At 36.5% G+C, this 20,820-nt stretch overlaps 1 protein-coding gene across 2 annotated transcripts; it reads left to right on the top strand.

Annotated features, from left to right (window-relative positions):
* The first annotated feature begins 410 nt into the window (after positions 1 to 410).
* Positions 411 to 19,105, top strand: kra (basic leucine zipper and W2 domain-containing protein kra). Of its 2 annotated transcripts, none has more exons than XM_089728818.1 (12): positions 411 to 874; positions 1,214 to 1,285; positions 8,818 to 8,994; positions 9,594 to 9,694; positions 10,086 to 10,151; positions 11,110 to 11,182; positions 13,644 to 13,809; positions 14,907 to 15,018; positions 15,805 to 15,936; positions 16,819 to 16,965; positions 17,737 to 17,932; positions 18,879 to 19,105. In XM_089728818.1, the coding sequence occupies exons 2-12, from the start codon at positions 1,225 to 1,227 to the stop codon at positions 18,905 to 18,907; spliced, it is 1,260 nt and encodes a 419-aa protein (XP_089584944.1). In that variant the 5' UTR covers positions 411 to 874; positions 1,214 to 1,224; the 3' UTR covers positions 18,908 to 19,105. The 2 variants fall into 2 exon arrangements, with proteins under 2 accessions (XP_089584944.1, XP_089584945.1); XM_089728819.1 differs by having other exon boundaries at positions 866 to 1,071.
* The last annotated feature ends 1,715 nt before the right edge of the window (positions 19,106 to 20,820 follow it).

Here is a 20,820-nt window from a genome sequence, read left to right as displayed (position 1 = left end):
TTTTAGCGAAAACGGCATATAAATACGATTTTATACAATAACTTTGTTTTTTTCTTCACGCTATGCACTTTATAAAAGAGTATTAATAGAAGCTATGTATTTACATCCTCAAACTTGAAGAAATTTTAACTTCACAATATAAAAACATTGCAAGAAATTTCATTTGTCGTGTTGCGTTGCCGCTAACAAATCATCAGTCACACATGATGAACATTATTGTTGTTATAAAACGAGAATCATATTTTTCTCCCTTTCTTTCATCTTTTTTAATGAACATTATATATTTGTTTAATTTATTAATTAATATTGTGTGGTATTCTTTCTAATTATTTCTAAATTAATTGGTCCACATTTCGTTTCTCTTGGCAAACCTCCTTTGAAAAATTAAATTGTCTATGGTATCTTGTTTTTCTGCCATTATTATTAGTCAACTAAACATCTTTACAAATTGTAGTTTTGTAATAATAACAGTAAAACCATTTTTGAAATTTCTGGTGCCCTCTTAAAATTCATTCATTATTTTTTAATATTATTTTCAAGTATATCACTATTTCGCAAAATTTTGCGTTATTTTTTCAAGGATAATTTTTTATCAATCGCCTTTAGAAAATCATTTATATTATAAATTAATTTTGCGTACTTTATATTTACTTTATCTATTATATACTACCGAATTGAAATTAACATCCATCAATTTCGATTTTGCATCCACAATCGTTTTATCGCCTCTTTACCGGATATCCGGCTACACCGCACACATTGTCTCTAGCACAAGGGAATAGAGAACATCATAGCGTTTCTTTCTTTTCTGAACAGGCGCAGTCCTAGAGAATTCGCAAAAGGAGTAAAAGGCTCCTACATAACCTGTTAATATGTAAGTAGACTTCGGCATCAGCTATATTATTTTATCATTAGTTTTTCCATTGTTGTCTCAATAAGTTGATTTCACAATTTCTGTAGAAAATACCTAAAATTCTTGTTCTTTGCTGAGTCACAGCCAAGTGATCAGGTTATCTAGTGGTGAAACAGCACCGCTGGATTGAGTTGTTAAAGGCATCCGTCTCATTAGAAGTAAGTCGAGTACATGTAGCCGCCATAATGCAATTAAGGGTATTGAGATGTATAGGGATAAAGCGCGATGACCAAGCGGCCGTTGACCTTATAACGGGCTTCCCAACCCCGTTTTAATGCCACGTGTTTAATTTTTTTTCAGCAATATATTGTATGAGTCAGAAGGTAGAAAAACCAGTATTATCGGGTCAACGGATCAAGACCAGAAAAAGAGGTGAGCTAATTTTTATAAACAACGTTGTCTAAAATTAAATTTCTTCACCTTGACCCTGAAGGTGGTCAAGGAAAATAATGCTATGCAGCCCCAGTTTATATTTTAGTTGACACCAATAAACCTGTAAAGTAGGTCACTCAAAGAAAACATGCTAACCTCTGACGTAGCACACCTTTGTCTTACATACATTCAAACTCGTGATTATTAATTCAAACACAACTTATTTAAAACCCTCTTTCCCTACGTTCAATCAAAATACAATAAGATCAGAAAATAAGCTTGTTTTCTGTTTCTGAAAGAATTTTCAATACAACAAATTGTAATATTCATTTCCATTTCGATTCGGAAATCTAGAAATGGATTCTCTCCATAATAGTATGTACTTATGGATTTAATGGACAAGAATGCGTTTTGTTATCAGTGACTCATAAGTCTAGTTGTATATAGGTGTGTTTTTCGTCTTATCCATTTGACTTGGTATAAGATATTCTAAAAATACTGTTAACAATGTTGTATGTCTAAACGAGAAATGTGAACATTATTATCAAAGATGTCCAGGGCTGTACCTGCATCCAGTGGAGTCTTTGATGATATTATTAATTTACTCTAGACTAATGACATCAGAACTACAAGATTTGATGTACTTACCTATTGATTTTTTTTTCTTTAAGTAATCATAATTAAAACGATGTACTTTTACAGTTCTATTCCATGATTTTTATCATCATTATATTATTATTGTTTTAGAAGTTTTTTTGGAGATAATTTAATTTGAAAATTTACCATTACTATGATGGCTTGTGTTCCAGCAAAACATTATGTTGTATATCTATAATGAACAATTCATAAAACATTAACGATTTATGCAAAAAACATAGCGCGAGCTCACCTACACGTTGGGGTTACGCTGACATAGTCTCTCAAGGCTATCTATCAGCTTAGGTAGGAAAAGAAGAAAAAAATAATGAATAAATAATAATGTGGAATGGGAAATTGAAATTAAGTTATTATTTTGTTTTATCAGTCTTTAATAAAATAAATAACCTAAGATATGGGATGTTTATAATGTAAAATCTGTGCAGAACATTTGTACTTAAAAAAATATATGTTTGCTATTGTGATAATTTAATTCACAATTAACAGTTATAATTATAAAATGTCGGACAGCCGTTAAAAATATAATTGACTTTGACCTCGTTTCACTTGACGTGGAGGAGGTGGTGAGCTTGGTGGTGAACCCTCAACTGCAAGACACTAAAACCTTAGATGCCCACAAAAGTAGATTCTAATAGAAATACTATAAAATTATAAGCTCCTTTTACTAAGTAGGCGACCTAAGAGTTTAGTCAGATTAGCATGTACTGCTTAACGGTAGGCAGCGGCTTCGCTCTGCCCCTGGCATTGGTGATGTCCATGGGCGACGACAACCACTCACCATCCGGTAGGACTGTATGCTCGTCTGCCTACAAGACAAATAAAAAAAAATTGTTTTCATGAAATATCTAATTTTAAAAATACATAATTTTAACAAGATGAAACTACTATATCATCAATGTAATTTGAAGTCAATTAAAAATGCGCTATTAAGGAGAGAACTCATCGTCGTCAGATCTTGATAAATTTTAAATAGGATCACATGAGTAGCAACAGATTTCAAATCAATAGAAAATACCATAAAGATCGATTCGCTCGTGTTCCGATGAAGGAGGACGAAAAAAATCCTTGAGACCTTAGAACTTATATCTCAAGGTGGGTTGCGCATTTACGTTGTAGATGTCTATGGGCTCCAGTAACCACTTAACACCAGGTGTGCTGTGAGCTCGTCCACCCATCTAAGCAATAAAAAAAGTCTTATTAGGTATCCACCATTGTGTTAATAAGAGGTCAAAAGAAAACGAGAACTTAACTGTAAATGATGTACTGTTAAAATTACCGTAGTACGACTGTATACTTGCTTATGTTAATGTGTGCGGTTATTGTAGTGTTAGGATCACTACACGCGCTTCAAGTTTCAATTATTTGTTTTTACACGTTAATACATTTCTGGAACTTTCGCCATTGAAGAAATTCTAAGGTCTTCGGCGGGTATATCCAAGATCTTAATTTAAAGATATGCCTCTCTCTGCCTGCTAGGCCCAACACATAGCGCGTTTATTACATTAACGCGTTTATAATTACTTTGCGATATAGACAGACAATAGTACATATTATAATATAACAATAATAACTGTAAACAGATCATGCACTCCATCCAACCTCAATTTAGGATCCTCTGTGTTATGGGTGCCGGAGATTGATGAATATACTTATATATGCTTAGATCTATACACGTAGACAGCGGCTTGGCTCTGTCCTTGGCATTGCTGATGTCCATGGGCGACGGTAACCACTCATCAGGTGGGCCATATGCTCGTCTGCCTACAAACAAGGGCAATAAAAAAAAATAGATTTTATATACAACAATACAATTAAGTATATTATCTTATATATAAAATTCTCGTGTCACAATATTAGTTACCATACTCCTCTGGAACGGTTTGTCCGATTTTTATGAAATTTTACATGCATGTTCAGTAGGTCTGAGAATCGGTTACTATCTATTTTTCATACCCCTAAGTGATAACGGTTTTCCACCCCTAACATTTTTTTTTTGTTATAATGAGGCATTTGTGGTTGAATGAGGTTTTGTTATTTTTATATTCCCTCATCGTTCACAACATGCTTCTTTCACTCATTAACCACATCCTTACACACTTACAATAAGTAATTTTTTTTTCTACACTAGGAATTCTCTAGAAATCGTATATATGGCAAAACAACGTTTGCCGGGTCAGCTAGTATACATATAGAAAATAAACATTCAGACAATGAGCAAACCGATTCTTCACACAATGTTCGTCCGATGTGGGAATCGAACCCACGACTCTGGCGCAATAGTCGGGACAGCAAACTACTGTACTACAGAGTCGGTCAATTGTAAATGATATTTTTCTCGTTTTTCTTGTCTACCATTGAACTAACCCAACATCATTCCGGAGCGTAGTCTAAACGAATCAAACACCAATTATCATCGTTATCAAACGGAAGATTTTGTAAATTCGCGTTTTTATCATCACACTTATCATGGTTTTTCTGTACAAGGAAGTTTTGTAATAGCGAAAAGAGCTACGTCACGTTCAAAGAAAAACACTCAATGACACGATTTGTAAAAAAATATATTTGCTCGTGTCCTCGCTCTGTTGTTTGTTTGTTGGTCTTGATGAATTGATATAACTTATTATTATAAAATGTAGTTTTAAAAATAATTGTAAATAGACATGCTTTAACAAAAACAGACTTCATCAAATAGAAAAAAAAGTTATTCCAAAACAAATTAATATACACTAAAAACAATAATCATGGAAATCGGTTGGCGTGATATTGAGTTATTCATATATTTGTCGCGCATGTACTTAATGCAAATTTAACACTTATATGGTTTTCTCATTAATACTATTATCAACCTGGACTAACCGTCACTTTTATTAAAAAAAGAATTATCAAAATCGGTTCACCCAGTCAAAAGTTATGATGTAACAAACAATAAAAAAAAAACATAGTCGAATTGCGAACCTCTTCCTTTTTTGAAGTCGGTTAACAAACAAACAAAAAACACGCTTCCGTAGCAATTATATTGTTGTTGTCATACTGGTTTCAGGGTGGGTATAAGGCCAAACTAATGATATTACTATTTGGTTATTGGTCCTTCTTGAGACGTGAGTAAAATTTCAAGTTAGTAGTTAGTTTCACTTAGTTTGTGAAAGGTCCCGTTATACAGACAGATACGGGTCGAGTAATAAAAAATAAATAATAGTTTAAAAAAACTTACAAAATACGCATTTATAGAAAATCCAACTAAAAAATTGAAAATAAATGTTAATAAATTTGAATTAAAAATAGTGTAAGAAAAAATGATTTAATTATAAAAAAGCGTGGTGTGCTTTTCAGGATATTATCAAAATAACCCTTTAACTACTGAAGGGGCTCAAAATCATGTTCAAAGATTCCGTTACAAACATACATACAATTAAATATTTAAAACAGTTCGTATAACTGACGGTGGAGCACCTTAGAACTCATATCTCAAGGTGGGTGGCAGCATGGCTCCGGTAACCACTTAACACCAGGTGGGACCGTGAGCACGTCAAACCATCTAAGCAGTAAAAAAATTGAATGTTTAGTTTCGGTGTGACGCGATGAATTTCATCTAAATCATTGGTTATTAATAGGCATAAATAATACGCATGCACTGAATGCTGACTGGACGTTTTTGAAATTGATTGTATTTTAAACCTTATCAAGTCTAATGGAAAATGAAATTGTTTTTAATTTAATTTTGTTTATTTAAAAGGGACGAGGAATAACAGAATTATAATTGTTTTGTTTTAAACAGTAACTATTTTGATATCGAAGCCTTGAAAAAGAGGCACAGTTAATTTCTAATTATTACACGCAATTTATCGACACAGGGTTTTTTACGTCACTTCGTCCCGCGTTATCACCATGAAAGCTCGGGATGGTATTGGTTATCCCTACCATAACCCATCCAGGTTAAGAATATCGCTTAATTTATTTAATTCGATCATTAAATGTATTTTGCCGTAAATAAATTGACCCAAAAGTCTTTATAAATGAAAATGGACTGCGATGTAAACGCTTTTAAGGTTCGATGTCGCGTTTATTATCAATGAAATTCAAATCTGCTTGGATAAAATGTAAAATGAATCGTATAGTGAGGGGTAGATTTCAGGGGTATTTAAAACTATGGGTTAGTCACCAGTGTCGAATTTCGAATCCTAATCTTTCTTTAACACAAACAATTTTCAATTTTAAACGATAATTGCATTCAGACGCGGGCGCACGCTATTCACACTCAAAACGGAAGCGCCCGGAACATAGATTATACACTGTTAAAAAGATGGACATAGATACTATGTATAGCGAGCAAGGGCGGATCCAGCTTTGGCGCCAGGAGGGGGTCACATAGTCAAATTTAGATGCGTTCGTTCCCAAGCGTTTGCCATTATACAAAGTTATTATATTATATTAAATTAATTAAATATTGAAGATATGTAGTTACATAAAATCTGTATGGTGACAAAATATATAAATAAAATCATTATATTCAATTAGTGGTCCACCGCAGTCCTGAAACCAGCACAGGGGGTGGTCATGACCCCCGTGACCCCCCCCCCCCCCTGGATCCGCCATTGATAGCGAGCGGGCATACGGCCGCGAGAGTGACGTACCAGTCGGTTTGCTATAATTGTTTTTAAACCTAATAGAATCACGTTCACTCGAACACTCTCAAAGAAACATTGACGATTTTATGTAACAGTGTTTTGTAGAACCAATGTCGCCTCGCACGTGTCTCTAGCTATCCTATAAACGAGGTTTGTTTATGTAATGCTCACGTTTACGAAGCGGATCACTTTGGATTTATTTATTATTAGATGTTTTGTGAACACATTCAAACTACGTAACTGACTTTGTTGTAGTCATTAGGAAAACTATAACTATTGACTGTAAATAAACTCGTAATACGCCGGCTCCACACGTTGGCCCCAACGTAGGTCCCAACCCCACTCGCCCAACGTGTGGATCTAGAAAATAGCATCGGCCCCAACGTTGGAGCGAACGTTGGTAGTTGGCCGTCGAGTCTCGGTTTTATCAAAGGAATCTATGCCAACGTTCGCGATCCGTCCACATGTTGGCGCCTTTCTCAGTCTTGTTGCAACACGCGTCGAGTGTGCATGTCGCGATGTCTTCATCAACAAAAATCGCCACCCGCATGGATCATCTCATTTGACGTGGCCTTTTCTTTTTTTTTTCAAGGACAAATATAAATTATATGCACTCAGTACTGTAAAAGCGCTTAGAGCAAATTCAATTTCGGTATGGCATATCTTCACGTTGGCTCTGACAGAAAGGAACTAGTATAACAGCCAACTGGACACTTCACCAATTTAACCGCTCAACGTTGGGCTAACGTCTGGAGCCGGTGTTATTTATGGGCATACACACCGGTTAGTTATAAGTATACACATATATATAAATACCTAAATATGTGTATGCCGTGTATCTACTTCCGATCCTCTTTAATTGTAATTGCTACTATGAATTAAATGCAGGGGTGAGAGGTTATTTGGTTTAAACGACCTTTTGCTTAATAAAAGACATTTAACGTAATTAAAGATGCGCTTTATTTGATATCAGCATCGATGTTTTTAATTCAATTAAGTTTGCTCCATTAAAATAGCTGAAGAAGTTTTTTTGAAGTGAAAACTTCTTTAGAATCGTTGTGATTTCAAACCGGATGCAACGGAAAAAACGACAGGTAAGAGACACAAATACAAAAATGTGTAGGATGAAGCCAGCAAAGAATGAGACAGAAATATACATACTATTTAATACAGCGCCATCTGTGAGATTTTTTAATACTAACGTGTGTATGAAAGCTCTTGTAGTGAATTTTAATTTAGGATTATACGTGAAATTAAAATATCAATTCACAGAGGGCGCTACCTTACAATTATTTACTAATGACAAAATTTTACATATACTTAAGACGTTTAGGATAATTGTATTTTTATTTTGGAAGGTTTCACTTCTACCACGTGTGAATTGCACATATTTTGTTTTTTTTTATGAATTTTTTTCTAAATTGTAAACTTAAAATTTTTGTAATGTTGTAAAAATGTCGCTTAAATCAAAAAGCCTTTCACCTCTCGATATATCATATAGTTTCGTTGACTGGTGCGATTGCAGAGTGGATAAGTTGTAAATTATACATAATAATATTTACGTACACACTACATATGGATCAAATTCACATGTTACTGATATTAATTAGTAGTTGTTAGCAACATTAGTAGGAAGTGGAAGGCTGGCAAAATAATATTTGTATTTCTATAATTAAATAATATGTGTTGCCATTTAAAAGTGATAATCTTAATGTTTAAGTGTTAGAGTGTGAATAATAACAACCGCACATACAAAAACAACATTAAAAAATGAATACTAGGTTATTCAAGATCAACCACACATATCAAATAGCACCTACTTTCTCATCTCGTGTGAAATATTCTCTTAACTCTCACTAATTTCTACTGATTTGTAGTCTGGTCATGGAAATGTCCTATAGTGATGTATGTTGTACTGACAGTTGATAGCACCTAGAAAGATTGATTTTATAAAGCTTTCCATACTGCGAAACCATTGGTAAAGACTAGTTATTGTCAAATAATTACAAAAACTAGTAACAATAGATACTGAATACATCTCCACGCAACCAATTGAGCTTAATATGAAAGTTCGGTGAACCCTGTCATTCCATGGAATGGAAACCAAATCCAAAATGATGAAATAACTGGCTAGAGTCCTGAATTTAAATGATTGACAGAATCGTTCGTTCAATGCTGATTTTTCCTTCTACATGCGTCCCCAACAAACTACCAGCTACAGAGGTTGAAATGTAATTAAATTATTTTCAGATGAGAAAGAGAAGTATGACCCGAACGGTTTCCGCGACGCTCTGGTACAGGGTCTGGAGCGGGCCGGTGGCGATCTCGACGCAGCCTACAAGTACCTAGACTCGGCCGGATCAAAACTCGACTACCGACGCTATGGCGAAGTCATATTCGATGTACTCATTGCTGGCGGCCTGCTGCGTGAGTCATGGATTTATTTCAGCATTACGTATGACTAATAGCGTTTACAAATCAAGTTTATTTTGATGAATACAGTAATTTATTGACATTCTTTAGGTTATTTGGAAATGTGAGGCTACCCTATGGCATGACATTGTTGACGTCTGTTCTTCAGCAAGGGGGTCTAGTGCTCTCCTGTCTACGAAGGCAATAAAAATACAAATCCAATCAGTATTAAATAACTTAAAAATGAAATGCCCTGAAATATATTTTTGTATATTTGTGACATGTAAACTTATTTTGACTCCTTAATTCTTTCTTAATTTATTTAATTCTTTGATTTCTATAACATTAGAGAATGATGCGCATTGATGTTAAATTTCTGAATGCAATCAGAAAAGCATTTTTTACAAAGGCAAAAGTTTTGTAAATTTAACTATATGAATTACGTTCTTATTGTTAATTAAATTTAATTTTACAACTGCGCGTCACGTTTGTTTGCCTACAAAACTAAAACTAATACAGTATAGACATAGAATGTTGAATAAATAAAGTGTAAAGAGTGTTAAGTTTTTTTTTTTGTTAAATACCAATTTTAAAGATAGTCTTATTAATTACAGTGCCGGGCGGTTCGGTGTCGATGGACGGCGAATCGCCCAAGACCAACACCTGCATCTTCTCCGCCAATGAGGATATGGACACCATGCGAAATTTCGAACAGGTACGAATATCAACTCGATCAATACGATCAATACTTCCCATGATTGAATTGTTACACTTCTCGAACAATCTTGGTGGAACAATTTTGAATGTCAACAATAAATTATACTTAACGGTAGGCAGCGGCTTGGCTCTACCCCTAGCATTGCTGAAGTCCGTGGGCGACGGTAACCACTCACCATCAGGTGGGCCGTACGCTCATCTGCCTACTAGAGCAATAAAAAAATAATTAAAAACTTGATGTAAATGATGAAAAACATGGCTAGAGTCCTGAAAACACTAATGCTGAGAAACCCTTTCTCGTTCAATTAATGCTGATGTGATATTTGTATAGAATATATTGAATGTAATATTTGTAATTGATATTTACATGTTAATAAAACTTTTTAAAGGTATTTGTGAAACTGATGCGTCGGTACAAGTACTTGGAAAAAATGTTCGAAGAGGAAATGAAAAAGGTAATTTATTTTGTAGACATTTAATACATCCACACTGTCTCTTGCATCAAAATTTCATTTAAATTATTGCTGAATTTCATGAGTTGTGTTCTTGTGTATGAGAATAAAATCTTATCTCTCAGCCCACAGTAATGCTAATTTTACTTAATTTTGTGCTACAGCGACCTCTTGTGAGTCCGCGCGGGTAGGTACCACCACCCTGCCTATTTCTGCCGTGAAGCAGTAATGCGTTTCGGCTTGAAGGGTGGGGCAGCCGTTGTAACTATACTGAGATCTTAGAACTTATATCTCAAGGTGGGTGGCGCATTTACGTTGTAGATGTCCATGGGCACCAGTAACCACTTAACACCAGGTGGGCTGTGAACTCGTCCACCCATCTAAGCAATAAAAAAAAAAGTCAAATGGGTGAAAAGTTGATGTTGATTTTGGCCATAATATTGGTTCATTACTGACTTACTTTTAAAACCTAATGTGCTGTGTGTGAATGAGGGTTGCTAATAAACATTTAATTCCGAACAGCACACAAATAGAACCGATACATACTACCTGTTTGTGTGGGGTATAAGGCATGTGCTATAATGAAATGAGTGGAATGTATCCCCGTACTGTGTCAAATAAAACTGAACGGCACACTAGCCATTCAACATTTCTGTTTTGATATTAGGTCACAGATATAGAATATAGATAAACACAAATAACTAGTTATATCGAGGTCTATTTTGTTAATTTTGTTGTTCAAATTCAACATACAAATATGATTGCTCGTGTAATATGTGTTCTCTCATGTCACTTATAAGCTTGAGTTGAAACTGTGTAGTCATTGTTGGCGCATTGGGAAGGCCGGATATAGTACCCTTACAAACCAAACATGCATTTCGTAATAATTGTGTATTCTGTAGTAGTCCATTGTAGTGTGGAGTTGAATTTTGGTGACTAAAGGTATTCGTGTGCCCTGCAGGTTCTGGTCTACTTGAAAGGCTTCGATCCCGAACAGCGCATCAAGCTGGCGCGCATGACTGCACTGTGGATCGGTGAGTTTATAGTTCATAAACCTTGAACATGCCATGGGAATGGTTCGAAAACATTGTGAAAGTTTTACTACATTGTGTTGATGACATTAATTAAACAAGTAATGTCTGTTGGTTGTTTGAGAATAGCTTTTACTAACTTGTATGTATACTCTTGAAATTGAATTTTGTCACTTTTTCAATCTATAGTGGAGTGATTTTGTGTAGCAAAATCGCATTTATAAAAACCTTGCACAATGCAGTTTTGGACATGAGCTTACAAATATCTCTATACACTGGGTTAGATACAAAATAACAGTATTTGATCTTGAGTGGCCGTTTTGAAGAGTATAATTTAAATCAAATCTCATAATTTAACTTACTTTATTTCTGCTTTATCTTTGAGAACGCTTAATTAAGACCAAACTCACGAATTGAAGTTGATTGTCTGTAACCGCTCAAACTTTTGATTTTAGTTTAAAGTATGACTGATATTGATACCCTAAGATTATTCCCATTGCACACAATTAGAGCCGGACAACGTTAATTGCTTTGTTCGGTGTCGAAGTGTGCTACAACAACGTGTGTATTATCTTTTGAATAACTTTAAATTTGTTATTCAATCATTATACACACTACACTGAAATTTGTAATGTGATGGAAAATATTAATTTATACTATCAATTGTATTCATATAGCATTTTATTATATACCAAACCCCACATAAGTTATTTTTAATAAAATATCTTATATTAGAAATAATCTATATATTAATACGTGAAGCAAAAACTTTGTACCCCTTATTACGAAAATTGCGCGGACGGAGGATTATGAAATTTCCCAGACTTTTTGTTTAAATTATGCATAAAAATACATTAAATCAAATCAATAAAAAAAAAAACATTACACACTACTGTGTATTTGACACACACATAATATATGGACCGTTTATTTTGAAAGTGGTGTAAGTCCATTTTCTTTTGTTTCGAGAAAATTAAATTGTTGATTTAAAAATACAGGCAAATCATATGAAGTCTGGCATTGTTTCTATTGTTTTATCTACATTTAATTTGTTTATATAAATTTGTTTTTGGCTAATTAGACTACGATAACCTGTTTATGAGCTGTAAATGGACTTACACCACTTTCAGAATTAGATAATTGTAAAAATTGGTTAATTTCAATTTTGAAGAATCAAATATTGCTTAAAATATACTTCATTTTAATATAATTTTGTTTACAAATACGCATAACAACACATACAATTTTATTTTAGATGGCAATTAAATTGTCATTACAAGATACTGATTACAAGAATTTACTTATTGTCTGCATGTGGTAGTGTTTCAAAATATGCATGATGCACCGGAGGTATACAGGTTAGTAGCTGCTTCATGTCTTTATATTTTTCGTACGTAATAGGTCTGGCATTTTGGTATAAAGGCTCCAGGGCGATTTTTTCAAATTTTAACGGTCTTCCAGGACGTAGAGGTAATAAATTGATAATTTTAAATTCTGCGATAACTGTCGTTGTTTTATAAAAAATTGTATATGGTGCAATTTTGAGGAACCTCAACCAACATATTTGCAACCAATTGACCAATAACAAAACACTGATCGGCATCCATCTGGCTATGCCACCTACCTCTGTCAATTGGACTTACACCACTTTCATAATCGATGATTATGCAATTTTTCATTTACTGACCGATTTTAAGTTGTACAAAACATGGGATTTTTTGGAGAAATTAAACACGGACTAGTTATATATAAAAAATGTACATTAAATTAAGCATGAATTACGTGATAGCTCATTTTTCTTAAAAATGGAATTACACCACTTTCAAAATAAACGGTCCATATATATATATCTATCATACTGTACTACTATACTTTTTGTTTACTGTCAAACTTTTGTTATTCCAGACAGACTTTACTGTGGTCAAATTGAGAATAGATTAATATTGTTTATCCTTAATATTGTTTGTCTATAGTGTAGTCTTCGCGAAAGCTGTTATTATAGAAGTATAGTCTTTGACAATACAATTACATATAATAATGTTCAAAATTATAATTTCATTTAATTACAGTCGAATTTCGACTACCGGGAGACCACTAGTTAACTAGAATAACTTCTATTATATATCAGACAAAATGACCAGATAACTTGGACAAAGTGATGGTGACATGCAAGGTGCAAGGAAAGAGACCATGCGGCCGTTCACCTAGCCGCTGGTGTGACCAAATAACCACCCCATTGGAGTGTAATTCTGCAATGTAATTGTAAATCACTTTGTCTAAGTTATCGGGTCATTTTGTCTAATATATAATAAAAGTTATTCTAGTTAATTATTTCTAATATAAGTTATTTTATTTAACTAAATCAATGTCCATGGGGTTTGGTATATAATAAGATGCTATATGAATCCAATTATGCTTATGTGGTACCAAACGAACATAAATTAAAATATATTTGCACCTGCAGGTAACGGATGCGTGCCTCCATCCGTGCTGCTGGTCCTGGTGAACGAACATCTGCTGAAGGACAACCTGGCGCTGGACTTCGTGCTGGAAGTGTTCGCGATCATCAAGCAGGAGCGCGGCGTCACCTCGCTCGTCACGGCGCTCAAGAAGGGACAGCTTGAAGGCAGGTCCGTAGACTTTCAATGTCGTTGGTGCAAATAGATTCATTGCCCAACCTCGCTACTACTACTTGGGTTTTGATTCGATCCCCTCATCTCCTTTTTATCATCGCACCTCCCACCATTGGAGCAGAGTTCATCCATATCACCTGGAACCGCTGCATTCATCGACAGTGCGTTTCCAGAGGTCTTTTTTGCCACGTACCATTCGGCTATGGAATGAGCTGCCCTCCACAGTGTTTCCCGAGCGCTATGACATGTCCTTCTTTAAAAGAGGCTTGTGGAGAGTATTAAGCGGTAGGCTGCGGCTTGGATCTGCCCCTGGCATTGCTAAAGTCCAAGGGTGACGGTAACCACTCACCATCAGGTGGGCCGTATTCTGGTCTGCCTACAAGGGCAATAAAATATATATTGGAAAAGTAAAGTTTTAGTTTGTCAAATTATATCCCTGGTGTAACGTCTGAATAGCCGATTTAAATATAATCGACTATAAATAACACAATGGGTAGAGAAAACGCGTCATAGTACTGGCGCGCTGTACTAACTAATGCAGCGTTGTCATTATTGTCGCTACATTCCCTTCCACGACGTTGCGAAATAGTTTTACACAACCATCATCATACTGTTGGTCCATACATTAGTTTATAAATCTACAGTATATTTTAGTAGTTTAGTATAGTTCTCCAATTTTCTTTTTAATTTCTGACGATCGCTAGCGTTAAGTTACGACCACCCGCCATAAGTGGTCACGGGACACGGGCCCGACGTGCTGGCATGGAATGGGATTCGCCTCTGTGCACAAAGGGGTGAATAGCAATCCGTGCATGTGATACTGCATTGCTGTTTTAGAATAATTGATTAGACGAAAAAAATATATTCGCAAGTTAACAGTTTAGGAATAAAGAAAAAAATAACAAATTATTTTTCTGCCAACACTACGAATTATGTTTTTTATTGCTTAAATGGGTGGACGAGTTCAGGGTCTACCTGGTGTTAAATTGTTATTAGAGATCATAGGCGTAAATGCCACACCACACCCTCTTTAAGACTTGATATACTACAATGGCAATACTCTTGCAATTACTTAATTAGGCCCCATTTTGCAGACTGCTGGAGTTCCTCCCGCTTAATCGCCGCAGCGAGGAGGCTCTGGGCGCTGCCTTCTCTTCTCGCGGACTCGCCGAGCTGCTGCGACTACATCGTGCACAAGCCTCGCAGGTGTGCATCCGTAGCATTATCTATAACTGAGTATGTTTGCATGAGTATGGCGGGGCAGATGTATTCATGTCTAACTTTAAGTGTTTTTTTTATTGCTTACATGGGTGGACGAGCTCACAGCCCACCTGGTGTTGTGGTTACTGGAGCCCATAGACATCTACAACGTAAATGCGCCACCCACCTTGAGATATGAGTTCTAAGTTTCAGTATAGTTACAACGGCTGCTCCACCCTTCAAACCGTAACCCATTACTGCTTCACGGCAGAAATAGGCAGGGCGGTGGTACCTACCCGTGCGAACTCACAAGAGGTCCTACTACCAGTAACTCTAACAGGAAACTCTTTCTCGAAAACTGTAATAATAGAAAGATACCTTGTTAACAATAACCACATTCATTTACAAAGTTAAGTGGTTTATTATAAGTGCTTCGATTTCAAATTCCAAAATGTGTAGTAGTAATGTGTACTGACTGGTAACTAACTTGCTGTGTAGATCGTCGAAGTAACAAACACATGAGTATCTAGTAAATTGTTTTATATTGATACAACTAGCGATTCGCCCTCGCTTCGCTTCGGAAACTGCAATTTATTATTGATTTCTCCTTCTCTATATTAATGGAAGTTATTATACATATAAACCTTCCTCTTCAGTCACTCTATCTATTGAAAAAACCGCATCAAAATCCGTTGCGTAGTTTTAAAGATTTAAGCATACATAGGGATATGGGTATAGAGAAAGCGACTTTGTTTTATACTATGTAGTGATGATGCAGTGTGTGATGTGCAGGAGGCTCGCCGTGAGCTGACGGCGTCCCTGCTGGAGCAGCTCGCCGAGGAGAAGGTGATCCGTGACGTCATCACCGACCTGCGAGAGATGGCGCAGAGGCACCACATTCCCGATCACGACGTCGTCACCATCGTGAGTCCGATCCACCACATCCGATCAATCAAAATTGTGGTTACCGTTAAAAATAGTTTAAACTACATTTAAAATTAATGTTGGAACAAATTTTGAAATTTGCAATGTAATTAAATACAATTAAAAATTACTTAGGGGTTTTTAACAAAAGTACATGTTCCCGGTGAGAGTAAATTGTGTGAGGATAGTTCATTGCAATTGTTAGTGCTGTGACAAGCTCATCTAGCAAGCTAGTTTTTTCAGTTTTTGTGTACATTTTGTAATGAACTATGTAAAATAACGCATCGTATATAAAAAATTAAGTTTCCGGAACCATTTTAATCTCAATTATATTGGTATATTACCCTAAGAAAAACCATTGAAAATTTGTGTTGGGTTTGCAAAGGGTCCCGATTCAACTTGATTTAACGGTAACTGTACATATATACTAATACATAAATCTACAGTGGTTTTTACGGATGTTCCATTATAACTACTGAACCGTGCATCCGATTGACTTGAAACTTGCTATCCATGTAGAGAATACATGTACTTAATGGATAGGCTAATATTTATATGAGTGTTGGACTCCCTACACCAGTTGCGTTAATGATGAGAATCTTTGTGGGGGTGAGAAATAATAATGTTAATTTTAAATGCCCAGCGAAGCGGACGGGTACAGCTAGTTATACTCAAAAATAATAATGATGAAACTTGATGACGAGTCGTAGCGTCGCGGTTGGCGGTCGCGGGCCCCCTCCTCGGCGAGTACTTCGGCAGGTCCGGGCCTGCGCCGCCGACCGCGCTCGCCCTGACGACATGGCAGTCTGAATGCAAGCAGCGACACTGTCACAGTGCGGTGTGCAGTGCGGGCGGTGACTGATGAGTACCGTGGGTTGGCAGGTGTGGCAGTGCGTGATGTCGCGCGGCGAGTGGAACAAGAAGGAGGAGCTCATCGCCGAGCAGGCGGCCAAGCACCTGCGCCACTACACGCCGCTGCTCGCCGCCTTCGCGCAGTCCGCGCGCGCAGAGCTGGCCCTGCTCACCAAGGTACTTACTTACACTGGGGACACTGGAAATATCTAGGAAAATAAAATACTTCTGTGACAATAACTGTCATTTGTCATACCCAGGAAATTTTTTTTAATGCTTAGCCATGTGGACGAGCTCACAGCCTTCCTGGTGTTAAGCGGTTGCTGGAGCTCATAGACATGTACAACGTAAATGCACTACCCACCTTGAGATATAAGTTCTAAGGTCTCAGTATAGTTACAATGACTTCACCACCCTTCAAACGAAAACGCATTACTGCTTCACGGCAGAAATAGGTGGGGTGGTGGTACCTAACCGTGCAGACTCACAAGAGGTCCTACTACCGGTAAAGAATTACAAGTAGACTTGCTATCTGTCTTCATTTTAGAATTTGGTTAAATGAAGGTCTTTGAATTGTTGACTGTGCTGCAGTCTGCAACGCCCTGGTAACCGTACTGGTCGAACTCTGCAAAGAATGCCACGTAACTTAACATCAGCCCGCTGAGTTTCTTGCCGGACCTTCTCAGTGGGTCAGGATTCCGATCCGGTAGTAGATTCATTCGCGAAGCAACTGCCTTTGAGTTGTTAGGTGTCCTTTAGAGGCGCTCAGGCAGCTATTAGCAAATCCCAAACCTCCCGGCTGAGCATTTGCTCGACCACCTGTCCTGGTGAAACTGGGCCACTAGCAATCAATCATTCCAAAAAAATGTAGTGCAAGTCCTCGCTCTTAACAACTCAATTAAGTTTTGGTGGTACGTCAGGTGTAAAGTCCATGATTACCCTTGACAGGTCCAGGAGTACTGCTACGAGAACATGAGCTTCATGCGCGCGTTCAGTAAGCTGGTCGTGATGCTGTACAAGACGAGCGTCCTCTCGGAGGAGGTGATCCTCAAGTGGTACAAAGACACTAGTTCTTCCAAGGGCAAGGTCATGTTCCTTGACCAGATGAAGAAGTTTGTAGACTGGCTCCAGAATGCTGAAGAGGGTATTTATATTTGTTTTATATTATTGTTTCTTCTTGCTCCAAACCCTGAGGACCAGTATCATTTTCATCTCTGTATGGGTCAGCTTTTGCTGTTATATTCCAATTAATCACTATAGTTTCTTTTTTTTTTTTGCTTAGATGGGTGGACGAGCTCACAGACCCCCCTGGTGTTAAGTGGTTACTGGAGCACATAGACATCTACAACGTAAATGCGCCACCCACCTTGAGATAAGTTCTAAGGTCTCAGTATAGTTCAAGGGCTGCCCCACCCTTCAAACCGAAACGCATTACTGTTTCACGGCAGAAGTAGGCAGGGTGGTAGTACCTATCCGTGCGGACTCAGAAGAGGTCCTACCACCAGTAAATTTTTCGTTTTCGTCTAGTTTTTCCTTTAAGTCTGAAGTTGTTTGCTTAATATTTATCGAAAAATGTAAATATAATAGATATATGTTAAGACATAAATAATAATCGTTTGAGTGAGTGCCTTTAATGTACATTGCTCAGGTTGAATGAGAATTCCACATGCAATTATATGACATTCTTGTTTTTTTTTCTCCACTATCCCAGTAGGTGGAATCGGCACAGCAAATGTTTCTCTTCCATTCTCTTCTATCAACCGTCATCTCAACACTCACTCCTCTCTCTCTCTCATATCGTCATTCCTACACTCCATCCATGTCTTCTTTGGTCGACCTCTTCCCCCTCTACCTTGGTACTACCATTTCCATACATCTAATCACTTGCATCTTCTCTCTACGCATCACATGTCCATACCACGCTTTTTTTATTTTATTTTTATTGCCCTTGTAGGCAGACGAGCATACGGCCCACCTGATGGTGAGTGGTTACCGTCGCCCGTGGACTTCAGCAATGCCAGGGGCAGAGCCAAACCGCTGCCTACCGCTAATAAACCACCTTATATGACATTAGATGACATTTATTCCAGAGTCTGAGAGCGGAGAAGAAGAAGATTAGTAGATAAGTGCAGCGAGTGAGACTGACGAGCGGACACGCAACCAAGCGTCCCCCCGCGCCGCGCCCCGCCCCTCCCCGCGCCCCGCCGCCGGGGGGACGCCGCATAATACAATATTACACAATAAATACTACATGTTGATGGAAATATTTTTTATTCAATTTTTTTAGTAAAATTACAATAAACGGTGGTAACACACACTATTGTTGTTTTATTTGTTGTTTATCGAATTGTGGTGTGTTTTCTTAGGGTTTTTGTTAGTCTTTATAATTGGAATTATAACATAATAGGGTGAGAGGCTTTTTGGCTTAAGCGACATTCCGCTCAATAAACATTTCGTATCTTCGCATTAAAACTGTATAATCTCAAAACTTACTAATTTTACAGGAAAGTGTTGTAAAGGCTTAACATGTGATATTTTTAATTAATCATCTTTATCAACATTTATTTTTTACCAGTTACATTATCTGTCTTTTAAAGTAAGATAAAATTATGTATTAATTTTGTTATAGTAGTCAATAGTAGTCAAAATATAGGTAAACTAAAAAGTTTTTATTAAAGGTCCGTCTTATTTGGTACTAGCATAAACAGTTCGATGTTTTTAATCAAACTTCAATTATGATTACACTATCCAAATATCTGAAGATTTTTCATACTTTTTTCAAATTTTAAATGGTTCTGTAAATTTTAAAAAATCTCGCTTAAACCAAATAGCCTTTGACGCGTCGATATGTACCTGTGTTATTAAATGTATTAATATTTCAGTTTTATAATTTAATATGTTGCGAAGGGTCGACCCAGTGTTAAGCTACAAACTGAAACCGCGCTGTCCTTAACGATAGGTAGGTAGGTAATTAAAATTTCAAAATCACATTGCATTTTAGTTAAGATTCCTCCTTCAAACGAGATTACGATTGTTTCGCAGTTAATTCATGAAGCGTTTTGTTACACATCATAGCCTAGTCCGGGCACTCGACCCCATTATTTACATACCTGCTAGTCGATACCCGCGGTTTCGTTTGCAAGGTCAAGGGAAAGTGTCTGTGTAGCTTCCTCTGTAAATGAGAGGTTTTTTTCGGAGTAAAAGGTAGCTTGCGTTATTCTGGCCTAATAGGTAATATCAAACAAGCACACTGAAATATTTCTAATATTAAGTGTGGATCAAGTGTGTAAGTAATATAAGTGTGAGTGTTGAGATGACGGCTGATGGAAGAGAATGAAAGAGAAAAATTAGCTGTGCCAACCACACCTAGTGGGATAAGGTGGAGAAAAAGAAGATTAAGTGTGGATCATTATTCTCCTATCCGTTTTGTTTCTTACAAAAAAATGTAACATCAAATTATAACAATTAACATGGCGACTTCATGTTCCCGCCAAAAAACGAATCATACGTATATTTGTATTTTTGGCGGCAATATTTCGACATAGATAAAATAAGTGATTTTCAGTTCTATCTACGACTAAGTAAAGAACAAGAAAATATTTGATGTAGTCGAATTACGCTTAAAATGAATAGGATTTTTTTACCTTGTTCGTAAAGACTAACGTTTTAAATAAATTTCAAAACAAAAGGTCTAAATTCGTTAAATAATTATAAATAGTCAATATCAACAAATTCAAATACGACTTTATTACCTAGTAAAAAATGTAAAAATATTTATAAGCCATAGAAAACGACTGTCATAGAGTACAGAATACATAATGTCGTTGGGTCTATACAAAGGGCTTCCCGCCTATTCATTCGGGACTGGTTTATTAACGTAGGTACATACTTCCAGGGTTGAAATTACAGTAGGGCTGTCGCCTAAAGGTTTTTTATGCTTTCTAAGTTGTATTTATTGAAATTAGATATTTCAGAAAGTTAACCATGTTTTAGAACATTGTTAATTCAGTTAATTTCAATTCCTTATTTCAA

The sequence above is a fragment of the Bombyx mandarina genome, chromosome 07 (genome assembly GCF_030267445.1).
Source record: "Bombyx mandarina strain Sakado chromosome 07, ASM3026744v2".
NCBI lineage: Eukaryota > Metazoa > Arthropoda > Insecta > Lepidoptera > Bombycidae > Bombyx > Bombyx mandarina.
This window is presented reverse-complemented; position numbering and strand designations above follow the sequence as displayed.